At 38.3% G+C, this 19166-nt stretch overlaps 1 protein-coding gene across 1 annotated transcript in view; it reads right to left on the reverse strand.

Moving 5' to 3' along the window:
• LOC140239175 (uncharacterized) overlaps positions 1–19166 on the reverse strand; it is a 43257-nt gene that overhangs the window by 15279 nt on the left and 8812 nt on the right. Inside the window, exons 3-9 of the mRNA XM_072319056.1 lie at positions 14601–16168; positions 13658–13837; positions 11888–12055; positions 11178–11345; positions 6341–6508; positions 1627–1794; positions 900–1067 (exon numbers count right to left, since the gene is read on the reverse strand). Of these exons, the coding sequence (XP_072175157.1) occupies positions 900–1067; positions 1627–1794; positions 6341–6508; positions 11178–11345; positions 11888–12055; positions 13658–13837; positions 14601–16168 (2588 nt within the window). The remainder of the gene's footprint in view (positions 1–899; positions 1068–1626; positions 1795–6340; positions 6509–11177; positions 11346–11887; positions 12056–13657; positions 13838–14600; positions 16169–19166) is intronic.

Consider the following 19166-nt stretch of genomic DNA (forward strand, 5'->3'; position numbering starts at 1 on the left):
AGGTGGGCAATTGTGATAGTAAACAAAATGTGGTTAGAATCACTGATCTCAACTACGTAGATGCGAGATCAGTGGTTGCAATATATGCGCGTGATCGGTGCGCGGGGTGTCAATCATTCTCTGTCTGCAATGCTGCGCATGCGTGTTTTTTGTTTCAAAGGAATGTTTCCCCCGGTTGAGATCTACTAGAAGGGTTCAAGGGTTATAGAAAAGTTTCCATGACAACGTCCGAGCAACATTTTGCGAAAACCCTTTTAACAAAAAAACAAAAACAAAAACAAAAAAAAAAAACCCGAAACAAAACAAAAAATTACCCGGACGCTATCTGGGGCATAGTGACAAAATGTAGCTTAGGATTTTCAAGGTTTCGCATGGAGCGATTACTCTTGGCGCTTGGTGCGGACTGTGAGGCAGTGACCGAATTGCCAGATGTTCCATGTCGATATAGTTATTCAGTGCAGACTTGCAACATTGACGGAGGATTCAAAATAATGCGAAATGTTTTAGCAAGATTAGGAACAGAGTAAGGACATGATCCATTCTTATCATAACCAAATGCATACTTCTTGAAATTATTCACTTCTCATTTAAAAGAGGGAACAATAATAAAACGTACTAAATTAATTCTTCCAGAATAGTGAAAACCCGCTGTCAACTCTAGGGGCCATTACATCATCGCCTTATCTCTTTATGTGATTATCATTGATATCAACCTGATATGAAAACACGAAAATCTAACATCATGTATTTCATAATGAAAAGATTTCACTCCTTTCTCGGGGCACGACATTGTGAGCATTTTTTTTTTTTTTTTGCTTGATTTAATTGCAGTAAACTTTTATGTGCATTGGAGTTCCTCCTGTAATGAAATCATACAGTGCAAAGACAAAATAAGATACCTTTGCTCCTGACGCTAAATCGGCAAGGGTCAGATAGAAATCGTCTGTTGTGCCGACATAATCTAGCTTCAAAGTCTGAAGGTTTGGCATTGTACAGACGCTCTTGGCGTAGGCCATCGACGCAGAAGTCGAGAGTTCAGGTCCTTTATTGTGGCGTATTGATTCCAGCTATGCAGCATAGTAAGGAAATGTGGAATAATATGGAATACTATGTAGAGACTATACGGTGGAATGGAAAATATAATAACTCATTCTTTTAATCCCCCATTCCCAAGACAAGACAAGACAAAACAAAACAAAACAAAACAAAACAAAGGACAAATCACACATCATGCATATTTGTTATTTAAATCTAAGAAGTGACAAGGAATGAATGCTAGTAAGGCCGTTAATATGAACGTACTAATAGAATACTGACGTAATAGCGTACAGATAAATACGTTCTCTTGTGTATGGATGGAATGTTTTTTGATAGAATTGACATTTTAAGGACATGAAATAATTCCTCTCATTTAATCCACATTTTGTGATCGTCACTTTTATTAATGTATCATGAAAGAAAAAAAAAGTCCAGTTTACCTTTTTGTTCTGATTTAATATAAACATTGATAAATGTCGCGGATCACTAACCTAGATGATTTTAATCATTACTATCTGAAATTGGTTATAATGTTGTGCTCTTCTTTCAACCCTGATAAGATTAAAAAGGAAAGACAAAATAAGATACCCGTGCTCCTGACGCTGAATCGGCAAGGGCAAGAAAGAAATCGTCTGTTAGGCTGACATCAACCAGGTTCAGAGCCTGAAGGTTTGGCATTGTACAGACACTCTTGGCGTAGGCTGTTGATGCAGAGGCCGAGATTCCGGGTCCTTTCGTGTGACTTATCGATAGCAGCTATCCAGCATATAGTGCAAGGATGAATAAAAGGCGAGCAAAGTACAAGAATTAATAAAATGATATGAAATGTTATAGACAGACTGTATGGTGGAGTGGGGAAATGATTATAATAACTCATATTTTTTTCTCATCCCCCATCCCCCAAGCAATACACACACAAAAAAGACTTCACACATCATGTTATCACAAGATTTTTGTCACTGTTGGCATGTGAGCTTTCATCAACACTCTTCTTTATAAAACTGCCTGCGCAAGCATAGTCATATTCTTATAAATTCTGAACGGATTTTTTTTTTTTCTCTGACTCATTCATTACTACAAACTTCATTGTGTTGATCTTTAATATCAAAGGAACAGTAAATAAATAAGCTTATTCCTTCAAAGGCAGAAGAATACAAAAAATATTCATGAATATGATCTCTTATGTAAGTTGCCTAACCAGTTTTTGTTGTTTTGCTACAAAAATGAAATTTTAAGACAATGACATCATAATTATCCAACTTGCATACCGTCACTGTCACTGTTATCATTGTGTCGTGTAAAAAAAGAAGAAAAAAAGCCTTCTAGTCTTTTATATTAACTATTGATTCAACTTCATGGTTTATTCACTCTTTTGTGTCGTTGCATCTATTATAATCGCACACAAGTCGCACATATAGGCCGACATTGTACTCTTCATTAAATGGAAGAGAGATTGAGCAAAGACAAAATAAGATACCGTAGATCCTGACGCTGAATCGGCGAGGGCAATAAAGAAATCGTCTGCTGTGCTGACATTCTCAAACATCAGAGTTTGAAGGCTCGGCATTGTGCAGACGCTCTTGGCGTAGGCCATCGACGCAGAAGCCGAGAGTGCAGGTCCTTTAATATGACTTATGGATTCCAGCTATGCAGCATATTACGACGGTGAAATATAAATTAAAGTGATACGGTGAGACCACATGCTAGAGTGGGACATATTATGACAACTCACCTTTTTTTCATTTCCTCCTCCTCCCCCACTCACACACACAATGAAACAAGATTTCTCCAAGTTGACCTGTAAGTTTTAACCTAAAAGTTTCGTTAAAAGTCTTTATGTAACATCAAATTATGTTCTTAGCAGCTTTGAATACCATGACTCATTACTCAACAAGAAACCAATAATGAATTAACCTGTTATCACAAAAGGTAATACATTACGAAAATTGTAGGAAAATACGATCCCTCTTAGGCCTATATTGGAATGTCAAGGTTTTGATATTATCCCTTCTTTTCATTTTCTTTTTATTATGTAATCGACAATGTTATGAAAAAACACGTCAACCTTCTTGTCCGTATTTGATATCATATTTCTCTTCAATGCTGGATCACTAACCTTGATGTTTCTTAATATATCATTGTTGCAGAAAGTTGGTCATTATAATATCGTACTGTTCGAAAATTGAAAATGAGATTAAAATCAATAGAAACAAGAAGATACTTTTGCTCTTGAATTTGAATCGGCAAGGGCAAGAAAGAAATCGTCTGTTGTGCCGACATCATCTAGCTTCAAGGTCTGAAGGTTTGGCATTGTACAGACACTCTTTGCGTAGGTCGTCGACGCAGAAGCCGAGAGTTCAGGTCCTTTCGTGTGACTTATCGATACCAGCTATGCAGCATAGTACAAGGGTGAACAATAATACGAAGTAATTAGAAGACTTCATGGTGGAGTGAAGAAAATGCAACAACTCATTCTTATTCCCACCCACTCATCCCCCCCCCCAAAAAAAAAAAAATATATATATAAAAACATTATATATATACAAAAAAAAACACACACACAGAAGAATCATACGTCATTCCATAAGATTTCTGTCAGGATAACATGTAAGCTGTCACTAAAACTCTTCGTTATAAAATTTCATGTGACATTATAGTCATATTTTTAGAAATTTTTGAATCAAAGTAATGGGAAACATTGTACGACTCTGTACTCAAAACGTCATTTGTTTTAATCATTCAAATCAAAGGAAAAAATCAATCAATGCACACATCACTTTCAATGCAAATAGAAGGCGTAAAATATTGATGGATGTGACTCCTTACGTTAGTTGCAGTGCTTATTGGTATCAATGATATTTGAAGGCCACGACACGATCCTCACATTTTATATGCACTACGGAAAAAAAAAAAATATATATATATATCGATCAAAATAGCACAATTCTTATATCGATAGTGCAATCGTTATGGTTATCGCTTCGGTGCAATCGCCATCTTTTCCCGTATTTCGCTGGTTCTCATTTGAGTTTTACAACCTTCATCTTTTCTTTTATTTTTGCGACTGATATAGTTTTATATATCTAATCCGCGTGTGAATTAGCATCATGTATTTTGAGAACATTCTGTCGTTTTCACAAGTTTTGTTTGTTTGTTCTTTTCTTTTTTGTACTCCACCAGACTGGAGTCGTACACTGTTTGCTTCACTGCAAAGTGCGGCAGTAAACAAAGAAATAATAACAAAATAAATCGACCTTCCTACCATGTTTTCATATGGCTCGTTACGACAATACACTTTTTTTGGGGGGCGGAGTTATGTGATCGTCACTGCTATAAGCGAGTTGTGAAGAAATACCCATACCTATACCTTCTCTCCTAATTTTAATAATAGGCCCTACTATTGCTTCAGTGTTGGATCACTGTAACCTAGCTGCTTTTATTCATACTATCTCAGGTGCATTGGTCATATATATACGTGCTCTTTTTCTAAAAACGAAATCAAGATTATTCGAGTAAAGATAAAAATAAGATACCCTTGCTCCTGACGCTGAATCGTTGAGGGCGACGAAGAAGTCGTTTGCTGTGCTGACATCATTTAGCTTCAGGGTCTGAAGGTTTGGCATAGTACAGACGCTCTTGGCGTAGGCCATCGATGCAGAAGCCGAAAGTTCAGGTCCTTTCGTGTGGTATATTGTTTCAAGCTATGCAGCATTTTACGAGAGGAAAAAAAAATGGAATATCATTGAGAGACTATACAGTGAAGGGGAGAAGATATAAGGACTCATTCTTCTTCTCCGTCATCCACCAACTCAACAACCACAAAGAAATCACGCATCATGTCGCAATTTTTCTCTCAGCTAGGCATAAAGCTCTCAATGAATGGTCTTTTATATTGCATTTTTTAATTGCTTATGAATAACCGTTTCCTTTTGTGTGTGTGTGGTTTTTTTTTTTTTTTGGTATTTGTATGATTCTGTGTGTGATTTTCCCCTTTTTTACCAAGTCTGTCAGCTTGCGTTTTTTGTTTTACTCAAATTGAAGGGGCCTAACTTGTATGTGCTTCAGTACCGAGTGAGCTGAAAGGGTTATCCTGCCAAAAGAAAACAGAATAAAGAAATAAATAAAGATACGTAAACAAATAAAAAGTAAATATAAAACCAGCTGAGACCATAGTCATATCTTAAGCAAGTTTGAAACGTTGATTGTCTGATTCAAAACACTTAAAACTATATGCGTCCACTACATCACGCGTTATTCTCCAAATACGTCGACAGAGCATCTTGGCAATGTCAGACAGTGAATTCAAATGATGGCAGAATTTTGCAAATAATCACTTTCTTTTAAAACACCAATTTTGGTGACAATACTATGTGCCATTTTCAGGATATTGACAAAGAAAGTGACGTTGTAGCATTTTCTTTTCACCTTTGACCCCATGGATCAAATCTTTCCCTACAAAGATTAGATTCACATAAGCCACATTCCTGAGATATGGAGAAAGCATGACCCTTCACTTTCTCTAGAGAATCTTTACCTACTAATACATATAATACAATAAGTTTCTTCAAAAACCTTCAGCCATTGTAGAGATAAACGAAATAAAAAAAGTTCCTAATAAGCTAGAGGTTTTATAGATCCAGAATGGTCTGTTTGTATAGCGAGAGACCACCAAATGTGTGAAAGATCACTAGTCTTTAGAAAGACTTTACAGACAAAGATTAACCCATAAGCAGAGTCCAAACGTTTAATGATTACTTAGTCTGGTCAAGAGTAAAGATGCGATAGGTTCAACAAAATTAACTTCTGTTCTTACAAAGTGTACATTATTCCTTTATAGTCAGACTCATTACGTGACAATACACAACTAGAGCAATTTGAATTTTTCGTCTGGTCGATTCGGCTGCATCCGATTCTCACCCTATTATTAATCAGCCATGATATAAAAAGACCTTTCATTATTCATTTTGATGACGCTCATTGATCTTAACCACCAACAGGAGACTGTCAATCTCTCTCCACATTAGGAAGCATTGCATCATCTTTTCCCTTAGACCATTAACGATTCTTCTATTGGACTGACACTTAAAAGAATCGTGTTTTTAGTTGAATTATGACTGTTGTTTGCTTAACATAAAGCTTGGCATTCTGATGTTTTATACCTGTCATTATAGGCAGTGATAAAAACAATTGTGTTATTACATTGTTAGCGGGTTTTTGGTTAGATTCAACTGTAGGAAATTGTACGTGCATTGTAGCTTCCCTGTAATGAAAGTCAGATGAAGCAGAGAACAAATCAATATACCTTTGCTCCTTCTGCTGATGAAGCAAGGGCGAGAAAAAAATCGTCCGCTATACTGACATCCTTTAGCTCCAGAGTCTGAAGGTTGTGCATGGTACAGATACTCTTGGCGTAGGCATTTGATGCAGCAGCCAGAAGGCCTGGTCCCGCAGTGTGACTTATTGATTGGAGCTTTCCGGAAACAGAGGGAAAAGTGAAATAAAAAACATAACATGGAATGCATAGTAAGACCATGGCTTGCGATGAAATCTTGCATTTAAGCTTTTACAAGTACATTTCTTTCCTTTTTTGGGAGTGATAAGATCTACTCGGTATATGAATTTCATTAATTTTTGATAGAATTGACCTTTTTATAACAAAAAAGTACATCTCGTAGTATGTCATAGTGACATTGACATTCTGTGACCATCATCGACATCATTGTGAAAACATTGCTTTGTCTTTCTCCGATAATGAGAACACTTTCATTTTTTTGCTTGATCACTATCTTGTCTGCTTTTGAGTATGGTGGTTTTTTTTTTTTTTTGTCAAATCGGATATGCAAATGACTTTTCCCTAATGTTGAAAAAATGAAACAAAGACGGAAAAAGATACCTTTGCTCCAGATGCTGATGCCGCAAGGGCTAGAAAAAAGTCGTCTGCTACGTTGACATTGTCCAGCTCCAGAGTCTTAAGGTTTGGCATGACACAGACACTCTTGGCGAATGCCTGTGATGCAGCAGAGGACATGTGAATTCCTCTAGAGAGTCTTATTGATTGGAGCTTGGGAATCGCAGGAGGGAGACAAAAAGACGAAATACATGCAAAAAGTATGTAATTAGACACCATCGCCAGTGGCGTATCTAGGGGGGGGGGGCAAGGGGGGCACGTGCCCCGGGCGCCACTCCTTGGGGGTGCAAAAAAAAAGAAGAAAAAAAAAGAAAAAAGGAAAAAAAAAAAGAAAAAAGAAGAAGAAGAAGAAGAAGAAACAACTCACCGAAGGGGGGGGGGAGGAAGAATGGTTGGGGGGGGGGGGGGGGGGCAGAAAACCAAATCAAAAAAAGATAAAAACAAAACATAATGATGACTCGGACGAAATGACAATGTTTATTGTGTTCACACAAGAATTCCATGTTATGTAAGCTGAAATACAACAATTTTCGGCTCGCTCGCTGCGCTCGCTCTCCAAATTTTACATAGAAGAAGAAGGTGAAAACAAAATGTGATGATGGCGCGGACAAAATGACAATGTCTATTGTGTTCACACATGTCATTTTATGTTTAGCAGGCAAAATGTTTCATGGAGCAGCGGCTGCAATTTCTTTCGTTCTAAAGCGATCGCCAATTGGATCAAAACAAGGCGCCAACGGTTTCGAAAATACGGGGGGGGGGGGGGCGCCAAAAAATCAAACAAGATAAGAACAAAACGTAATGATGACGTGGAAATATACAAATTTCGGCTCAATCGCACGTACTAATTTAGAGTATTTCTTCAAGTCCTCAGTTTGTTGGTAAAAATCGTTATCTATAAGGCAGTCACTATATCTTGATTAGAATTGTAAGATTTGATAGGCAAAAAATGACAAGAGTTCCATTTTTTGTAAGCTGAAATACAAAAATTTTCGGCTCGCTCGCTGCGCTCGCTCGCCAAAATTTATCAAAACAAAAAGGAGATAAGAACAAAACGTGATGATGACGCGGAAATATACAAATTTCGGCTCACTCGCTCGTACTAATTTAGAGTATTTTTTCTAGTCCTCAGTTTGTTGGTAAAAATCGTTATCTATAAGGTCGTCACTATATCTTGATTAGAATTGTAAGATTTGATAAGCAAAATCTGACAAGAGTTCCATGTTTTGTAGGCTGAAATACAAAAATTTTCGGCTCGCTCGCTGCGCTCGCTCGCCAAAATTTATCAAAACAAAAAGGAGATAAGAACAAAACGTGATGATGACGCGGAAATATACAAATTTCGGCTCACTCGCGCGTACATGGGGGCATTTCATGAAGCAAATTGTCAGATATCTCGTCTGAAAAACTGTTAAAAGCTACGGAAATCCTTGCTTCTGATTGGCTGAAATGCTTCATGAAATGTCCCCCTAATTTAGAATATTTTTTAAAGTACTCAGTTTCTTGGTTTAGATAAATCGTTATCTATAAGGCCGTCACTATCTTGATTAGTTATTGTAAGATTTGATAAGCAAGAAATGACAAGAATTCCATGTTTTGTCAGCTGAAATACAAAAATTTTCGGCTCGCTCGCTGCGCTCGCTCGCCAAAATTTATCAAAATTCATTACATTCAAATCACCCTCAAAAGACCCCTTTTAATAAGGGCTTGAAAAGCATATCATGTGGACTTTGCTTAAAGTCCCTACCGGGATCGGGTTGGGGTTGGACACTAGTCTTTTTCAGAAATTAGGGGCGCAATTTTCGCACTTGCCCCGGGCGCCGTTTTCCCTAGATACGCCACTGACCATCGCCTGATATTTTCTTGCACAACTACACATGTCATTGATCACAATGTTCCGAATTTCAACTTAATTGTTTTAAAATGAGAGAGTAGTTTGATTCACAACATTATGTATGATTTTTATGAAAATTTGCTGTTATCATTGCACGGCATTACGCGATACTGATAATAATAAAACGGATCTAACACATCTCCCTATGATAGCAGCCACACGCAAAAACTTATTTCACTTGCTTGAAAAATGAGGGAGTAGTTCGACTTACAAGATTTCGCAACGGACAAACAGACCAACCGACAGCCCAACCGCCCAACCGACTGACCGACCGACCGACCGACCACCCGGCCACCCGACCATTGATTATAGGCCCTGTATACCTCAATACTGTGTTTGCGTGGAGGTATAACTATTCAGGACAGGGATCTACAAGTTAAAAATCTAGAACAGCTAGGCCGTGAAATTATCGCCTCAATGCATCAGAGTCATGTGATCGATACTGAAATCAAAGTGTCCTGAAACAAAAAGACAACCATACACTTCGACTTTCTGTGTGATCATAGATGATGTAGATAGTGTAGATACGTTAATATATATACGTGTAAATACCTTTTCGCTCTTTTGTTGGCCTACCAAGTTGTAAGTCTTTTTTTTTTTCTGTTGTGTTTATGGTCAAATAGGACGTGCATTGGTGTTTTCATTGAAATCATAGAAATCGAAAAAAGGCAAAGAGAGAACAAGACATTCTGGTTCCTGGTACTAATGCAAAGGGAGAGCAAATCTACTTGCACATGATTTGAAGGTTTGGAATTGTAAAACGAATGGCAAACTCTATTTTTGCAGCTTTTCTGGAACAGCTTTTTTGCAGACAAGTGTGATGAGACATATCTTATAGAGGCTTCTTTTCATGCCTTAAAGCTCCTTTGCACACTTTTTATATTCAACTGTAATAACTTGTGAAACCATTTGTGAAAAGTAGAATGTGCTTATGAAGTGAGCAAAATTTTAGCCTACAATGATACTCCTTTCGTTGTGATTTGCTTTGAATTACACCCTATTTTTCCCCATGCCGTGACTGAAATGTCAGGTGGTGAGTGATATGTGTGTTGGTATTAGCACAATATTAAAAAAAAAAAACAACATCGTACAATTGATTTCAATGCGCAGAATTATCGCAATTCTTACTGGGCCATTTTCACCCCGTGTTTACTCAACAGTGAAATGTTGTGCACAAGTCACATGGTACGATAAGAAGCACATAAATCATACATTGCATGCCTTTTTATTCTGGAAAATTGAAATTTGTTCTGATATCACCAAATTAAAGTTGCAAAATTGGGCTTGTGAACTTCAAAATGTGACTATTTTGATTTTAAGTCATGCTCACTCAAGCGTGGCCAAGAGAAATCCACTGAATTTCACATGAAGGGTAGCCTGATCCTCTATTCAGATTCCCTCAAAGGTTCCTGATTCATTGATTACAGAGGTTTGTTTTAGGGGGAACTTACTTTTTGTTTAGTGTTAAGTTTGTTGTTACAGGTACAACCTTTAACATTCCATGAATTAATTTCAATTAAACCATTAGTTTCTGTTAGACTGACTTTACAGCCAACTTTATATACATGTATAATTGTGACCTTGCACCTCAAAACAAACAAAAAGTCGCCAGACATGAATTTTTAGTTAAGACCATATTCTGAAAGAGCATACTTCAAGCTTTAAAATGATGTATAACTCAAATCAAATGGACTCTCCTAACCTATCTAAATATTGGAAAGTAAGCACAAACTCAGGGAAAGTGTGAACTGAGAAAAGAGGCTCTGAAGTGCAGTGTCTATTCAAGCGCTTAATCTTTACCAAACCGTGCTGGCTGTGCGATGAATGGGACAAAAAACAGGAAGTAAACCACCAGAGTAACAACAATGAAGGGATTATTAAATTAAACTGAAATTAAACATGCCTCATTAACACATTCTGTCCATAATTAATGCCAACTTTCAAAGCAGTAGCACTATCTTTTCAAAAGATATTAGAGTTGAAAGTGAAGAGTGTGGATAAGGTTTTTCAGAAATGAAAAAGGGACTCTAAAGACACACCTAATCACACTATTCTACAAAAATGTTCGAGATAAACGGCGAAAAAAACACACTTTCCTGCCCGTTTTATGATACCAAATTTTAGCATAATGTAAAAGAAGACCCGCTCTTTCAGAAAATATCAAAAAGTCAAGTTCGGCTGGGTTGACCCATTTCACTTATTTTTAGTCCTCACGCAAAATCAGTGTGTGCGACTTTTTAATGTTCGTTTTGAGGTGCACGGTCACATATAAGAAAACGTCTCTTTGGTTCACTCGTCACTCTAAAAATGAAGAGAAACAATACAAGGAAAAGATACCCTTGCTCCTGATGCTGATGCCGCGAGGGTGAGAAAGAAATCGTCTGCAAAACCGATGGAGTGTAGCTCCAAACTCTGAAGGTTTGGCATTGTGCAGATGCTCTTGGCGTAGGCCTGTGCTGCAGTAGCCGAGATGTCTGGCCCTTCCCCGTGGCTAATTGATTCCAGCTATACAGGGCCGTAAGAGGGTGGAAAATGGTAGGATTTTTCTACAAATGCTTCAAAAGAATTTTGTCAAACGCTAAACAGTGACTCCTTTGTTGCAAGTTTGCTGTCGTGGACAGGTGGTGGAAGGATAAAAGATAAAAGGACAAGAATATTGGACGATACATATGCACTCTGTGTTCTATCATTTTCATTTTTTTTTTGTCACCAAAGGCACAGATTATAGCTAGCTATGATGCTTTTGCAATGTTGATATGCCAGGTTACGAAAACGTTACACGTCATAATGCAGTGTAGTAATATTTAGGATATTCTGCAATGCATCCGACTTTTCCATGGAACAAAGATACTGCCGCAGTGTTCAACATGGTTCAGCAAAAAGAAAAACAAACAAACAAACAAACAAACAAACAAACAAACAAAAAACTGTGTCGTGCATTGTAGTTTCCCACTCCGATAATCAGATCATAATAATAACAAAAGAAAATGTTCTTTCGTACACAATTGGATATCACTTTAGAAACAAACACAAAGAAAACAACATACCCTTGCTCCTGGTGCTGATTCGGCGAGGGAGATGAAAAAATTGTCTGCTATGCCTACATCAAATAGTCGAAGAGCCTTGAGGTTTGGCATGGTGCAGATACTCTTGGCGTAGGCCTGTGATGCAGCAGCCGAGAGGTCTGGTCCTCCCCCGTGACTAATTGATTCCAGCTATGCAGCATCAAAAAGAGGGAAACGTAGAGTTAGAAGACTAAGAACGATGCTCTATCAATCTCCGCGGATTTTTTGTTTTTTGTTTTTAGATGCTACACAGTGACTAGTGTCGTATGCGCAAAGGAGGCCCAAACTTCGAGAACTTAACATCAAGAAGATTAGCTGCCAGTGATAACGGACTACCAATTTCGGCATAGAGTCATTGTACTTTCTAAACCAGCAGTAGACCAGCTGAAAAGATCCTTGAGTCACCGCAATCCAAGAAACAGGTACAATCACTCCTAGGTCTTACAGGCTTGTGGTACTACATCCCCAAATAAGCTCAAATCGCAGTGTACCGTCTTTGGCAGACCTTACATATATATATATGTAAAGGCAAACCGAAACTATAGGACCTATAGGTCAGGTGGGAAAATGGGAATGAGGCAATATCATTCGGGATTAATGTCCATATTTACCCTTTTATTCCTTTATTTCCCTTGTTACGAACTTTTGTTCGTGATGAAGGTAGATATTATGTAGTTGCCCTGCGCATGCAACACATTCAGAGATATATAGAATAGAGAGAGGTGTAGTGATCTTTCTATAAAATGTACCCCGAGTTTTGTCATGTTGGGAAAACCCCTCTCCGAAGCTAGATTTTTAAACAAAAACAAAAAAAAAAGGAATGCGCACAAAAAAAAAAAAAATGTTCTACCAAATGCTCCCCTTTTTATTTTTTTCTATCCTCTACATCCTCATTGAGTCATAAGGAATATCTTAAAACATCTCCTAAGAAATGCATATTATGAATATTAACTAGTGCGACAGAAAATTATTCAATATAAGAGACGCAAAATATAAAAAAAATAGCTTATCTCAACGACCACACAAACACACACACACACACCCACACACACACATTTCTACCTATTCATTTATTCATTCATTCTGTAACACTTATTTTCCCTGCAAATGGCAATGGAATAGGAAAGCGTCATGGAATAATAAACTTGGCCATTTACCAGCCAAATATAAATCATAACACTTCAAATTCAGAAGCTGGGAAGATGGGCACGCAACTCAAAGACAGATCGTTTTTCAGGTTTTCGAAATGAGGAAGAAATTATGCTTTACACCATATCTTATAGGCAGATGTTGAACCTCTTTAATTTGTTTGTTTGTTTCATTTTCTTCCCATTTTAGAAAATGGCTACAGATAGCCTATGTTCAGCTGAACTATATAGCTGGTCTTCTATAGGGTCAATTTGGATGGGAGGCGGGACTATTTCACTGTGTGATGCAATCTGCTCTTTGCTATTTAATGATGAAAGGGGATCTTTTACAAGCATGTGTTGTGACTCTCTCACACAAGGAAGCTCAATTCTACGTATTATCCGAGGGACAGCGTGTTTTGTTTGTTAGTAGTGGAGAAATGACGGAATGCGTACACACGTCATTGCTCAGTTAGACTCAGGAATCGAACCCGGGTCCTTTGAATCTTGACGATGACTGAATTTAGCAAACTTACGGCCCTGTCTGTCGCATTTGTTAGAAGTAATGCCAAAATCAGTGAGAGGATAGAAATTACAATATGCTTGCTTTACAGAAGAATCTTACCTTTGATTGCGAGGCCATAGAAGACATTCCTGTGAAGAAGTCCTCATGCAGCTGGATGGTCGTCAAATCCAATGATGTCAGATTAGACAGTAAGCAAATGCCTCGACCAGCATTTCGAGCAGCAATCGCAGTGCTATTGTCCTTTTCCGTTAGGCCAGGGTATTCTGAACACTCTGATGCCTATTGATAGAAGTAGGACAAAAGAATTCGTCATTTTCAGTCTATGGTGATGTTGGATTTGGATTCTAAGTGTGCAATCATCTGAAGTGAGAAAAAACGTACTCAAAAAAGAAAAAGAAAAAGGAATTATGTTTACTTAGAAATATGATCCATTGTTCAAACGAAATTGCATATTTTATTTCATTTCCTTTTTTTCATGTCGTTTATATCATTCAGAACAACTGTATACACATAGGCACACAAAATCAATACAAAAGTGTTATCATGTTGTAATTATTATTATATTATTATGTTTATCAAAGGTTATACTATGGATTGAAATGCAATAATGTCATGCCTTTTATGACAAATACAAAACTAAATGGACTGATAATGGAGGGGAATGACAAACCTAATAAAAATAAATAAACATTTACTAATAATTGCTAACTGCTGATGTTGTTTAATGCATGGTAATTTTTAGACACGTGCTATTGATATCCCAATCTACTCATCCACACCTATCATCACTATTTCCGTTACGCACACAACTTACTGAAATTAAATGTTTCTTCAGATATTTACAAAATAATCATAACAGGTCATTGTATTATGTGCATTATAATGTTATGACGTTCAAGACACATTAAGTCATTCTAGTTGTCTTAATTGTGACAAAAATGAAAGCATAATAATGTGCCATGATGCTGTGTCTACCGGATATTAAAATACTGACAATTAAACAACAGCGCACTGAGGCGCTGGTGACGTGAAAAGAACTTACAAAGTAACCACATGCCTCCCATGCATAGACCCATCCCGAGGCTGTATGGTAAGGACCTCTGATACTCAGAGACTTCTTTTCATTGAGGTAAGGAATTAGAGGCTGAAGAGCATCCAGTCTATGGCATTCAAATGCTACATCAATGATAAACTCAAGTTTCTCTTCATCAGGTAACATCTTGCATAAGGAACTCAGGACAGCCTTTCCGACATCTACGCCTTGCGCTGCAGTGAAGTAGAGAAGGTAAGAAAATTTTTCAAAGTCTTCAATCAGTTTATTGTTCAGCTGGTTGAACTCTTCTGGATTGTTCTCATACAGCCACGCCAGATGCAATCCTGCCATGTACTCCTGAAACAGTTTGTGGGGTATTCTATATTCGACCAAACGCTTTGTTCTTCTCTTGTTGTTTTCCCTTCTGGAAACAAAGTGTTCCTCTCTTGTAAGAACTCCAATTTCACATGCCGTCTTAACATCGACGTCACTTACGGTGAGGTCTTTATCTCCAAATACAAGCTGGTTTCTGAGGAGGTTAGACAAGGCGTCTTTGCCAAAATTCTGTAAACAGTCGTCACCTCGCACCAATTTTGTTTCTTGCGCCTCTTCGTCTGTCTCCTTTCCAGCAAAGTGGACTTTAAGATGATGGATCAATTCGTCGAAAAAATTGGCGAAAGTTTCCAGCCCCTGAATTACACTGCGGTTTCCTTCATTCTGCCAAATAAAACAAAGCATGCTGCAGTAAATCGGGTAGGGTGCCATATTCTGTGCTACGATGCTCTCACTGTCTGTCATCAAGCTGATAAGACTGTTTCTGGCTTCTTCGTTGTGGGGGAAGAATTTTGAAATATAGTACGAAACATCATCTGGCTTGAAACCCTCAATCTCTACAAATGTGTACTGTTTCTCGAGTTTAGTGTCGGATTTTATCCGCTCCTTTTTCCATGGTCGAGTGGTAACAATGACTCGGACATTTTTGAACTTTTCGCCTCTGATCACAGCAATGGTAGCATCATCATTCGAAGCACTCTTGCTGATTTCCTTTGCGTACTCATCAAGACCGTCATAGAGAATCAAAACTTTTTGTTGGTTTGTTCGAATGTACTTGTCCAATTCAAGCCCCTCGATTTCTAGTTCATCAGACAAGTTGCCCATGATGGTATCACCGAAACATATGCTCTCCTCAATTTCTCTCAGATGTATAAGAAAAACGAGATCAATAGTCTTCAGGCGTTTCCCCAAGGCCCAGTCCAATGCAAGCTTGGCAAGGAATGTTGTTTTGCCAACGTCCGCTTCTCCATATATTGCAATTCGAGTGGGCAAACCTATTTCAGTGCCAATTCGCTCCAAGTGATCGATAAATTCATTGTAATTTACGTCTGTTTTTACGTCCCCATCTTGAGAGCACATCACTAAATTTGTATATATTTCTTCAAGCTTCATTGATGATTTGGAATGAAGTGGAGAAGTGCGCACGTCTCTGCATGATCGATGACAAAAACCCCGTAACTCATTCTTCAGCAATTGCAGAATTTTGTCATCAGGAAACTTTGGTTGTACCTGCGGAACACTGGCTGAAAGAGGGCAGAATAAGGTTCGTTCATGGTTACTAAACTGGAATATTCCTGATTTGCGACGTTACGTCTACTTTCACCAAAATTAAGGGCTTAATCATCTCATCATCAGGCTATGGTAAATGCACATGTTCATTTACCTTGACATCAGAGATTCCAAATATTTGAAATGTGATAGGATCATTTACATTTTGCAGCACTTGTGAACTTGAAGAGGTTCCAGAACAGAATAAGCTTCTAAGCTAACGACTGAGATCTTGTCCAGGCTTTTTACTAATGACCGGAAATAAAAAATTGCTCTTCACAAAGTATTGTTGCCATTTCTAAAATCTGCATACATTCCTTGTATTACTGCTCATCCTAAAAACAAGAGAAAAACGAGATATGAAACTCGTCACACTGAAGACGAGTTAGGTGATACGCTGGGGGTCATCAGATGTCGGTCATCCGTGATCGACAAAGAAAAGAATGTAATATAGCACCTTGAAGTTATAATGAGATACTTAGTTGAACTTTTTTAGGCCTACATTATTCAGATCACATTTGCCGCGGCCGCGGCCAACCTCAATTGCGAGGCCGAACCCCGCAAGTTAGTCCGTTTACACTGCCGGGCTCGGCCGCGCTTTTGATTCAAACCTTTCAATATTTTGTCGTAGTGGCGCTCTACTTGTAAACAAACGCAATTTGGTATTGTCTGGTTTTCAGATCCTTTGCCAACTGAATTCCGTGGCGACAAAGTCGCCGTTCGGGCAAAGGCCTTTGCCGAAGGAGAAAATCCTTTGCAGGACAAAACTACCTTAAACTATATACTAGTTTTCGACGTTGAAGTGGTTAATATCCCGAATAGCGAAATAGTACAGGCTAGGGTTTGGAAACCAGACTAAAACTGGCCGCGCATTTAGCCCAGTTTGCGTTTAATACACTGAGAAAAAGGCCGGGCGCGACCGCGGCTCGGCCGCGGCCGAGACCACCTCCAGAGCGTGGCCTAATGCGAGGCCAATTTTGGCCCCGCATTGGGCCTTTTGCGCATAATTTACACCGAAATGAAGGTGGGCTCGGCGCGGCCGAGCCGCGGCCGAGCCTCGCACTGTAAACGGGGTCCAAGTGATCCTCGACACGTACAAATAAAACATGACAATTAAGTGTTTATAACCATCTTGGCTTTAACAGTGGCCTTTTAAAACATGACCTTTGACCATTATGACTCCCTCTAATCTTGCTATCATAATGATTCTTTCAGAGAGCTCTTACAGCTATATACAAGCCTGTGAGATTTACCAGCAGTAAAACCAATGAAGCCTCCGATACAAAACAAGGGATATTGAGCAAGTGAGTCTGTTTACATGAGAATGTGATTTATCCTGGACGAAAGTGATGCCTCAATTAAAGAGAAAAGGGCAAAAGAAACACGGGCCAAACGTACGGCTCCAGCGAAAGAGACATCGCCTTTAACCATGTAACTATAGGTCTCCTCCAACTAAGAGTACACTTTGAACGTAAGCTTATACGTGAATGATAATTTATGACGATCTCACGTGATCGACACACATTCAAAGGGGACAGTTAGAAGTGGAAGGAGTGCTTAATTGTGTCATTAATTCCTAATCAATGACACCACTACTATAGGCATATCATAATTTCTCATCTAAAATCAATGGCCTATAGGACTCATGCACCATTACTTGTATCGTGCATAAACTTTGTTTTTTAAGCTTTGAGTGAAACGTGTCATAACATAATTCTGTAATTCCATCAGCAGTGATTGACATAATAAAGAAGAGAGATATATCACCGTATTGAACGCTTAGAACCTAACGGGGGGGGGGGGTATTATAGCATGATACTCGGTTCTTTTCTGCCCAGATGCCAACAACACCCATCACCCACGGCCACGCATAGAGAAACAGCCATGGCGAAAATAAAACTTTGCTTTCTCATAGGCAGAATGACACAGAACCCCGTCAAACACACTTCACTTTTATTGGCAGGGATGGACATGAAAAAATTCATTACTAATACTAAACAGCGTATGCATTCCATTCATGTGGCGCGAGATACCTTTATAGCAACATAAAGCCTGTCTTCAACTCCGTTGATCGAACAATGACAACCTGAAATTTCAAAGAGATGAGCGAGACGCTATATACACCTGGCCTAGAGTTAATCTATTCAGTTCTCATTCCTACTTCAAGTTGGGTTATGTTATTGTAATCATTCCCATCTGCAGTATAACAAAACCAAAGTGAGGGAAAAGGGGAGAGAAAAACGAAAGGTGGCGGAAGTAAAACTGCATGCACAACTGCAATCCATATCATTGCGTGTGACAAGTGAAGCAAATGTATTAGTTGTTATAGCAGTGTTTTATGAGCATAAACAGGCAAATAGACAGACAATGTCAAATATAAAAACCATCAATTTAATGTCAGAGAAGATGGTAAACAAGATGCATTGAAACTGTAACTAAATCGCTGCTCGGTCACGGAACGTCCAACTTTATATTCAACCAAAAAACATGTTAGGGGAAAGAAACAAATTTAGATATAACATTCTTAAATTAAAAACAAGAAAAAGAAAATGTCCACATCAGGATTTTAAAAAAAAAAACGCCGCACGAACATGCACTATATTCTAGATGGGAATACGGTTTGATGCAAAGGTCCAATGATTGTCTCATTACTTTAAAAGCAATCTATGGTTCCCTTACCATCACCAGTACCACACCACAATGACGTCTCTAAAATCAATGGTAGCACATTTATCATTGCATCGTGCATTAACTCCCTTTTCCTAAACTACCAATGGAACGTGTCATATAATATTGTGTATTTCGATCAGTAGTGATTGACTTTAAAGAAGAAAGATAATGCAAAAAATTGAACGCTTACCACATTGCTTATAGGGCTATTCCAGTTTGGTACTCATCTGTTCTATTCTCCCAGATGCCAACAACATAATATCACCTATGGCTAAACTAGTGAAACAGCCATGACGAAAATAA

Source organism: Diadema setosum, chromosome 15 (genome assembly GCF_964275005.1).
Source record: "Diadema setosum chromosome 15, eeDiaSeto1, whole genome shotgun sequence".
NCBI lineage: Eukaryota > Metazoa > Echinodermata > Echinoidea > Diadematoida > Diadematidae > Diadema > Diadema setosum.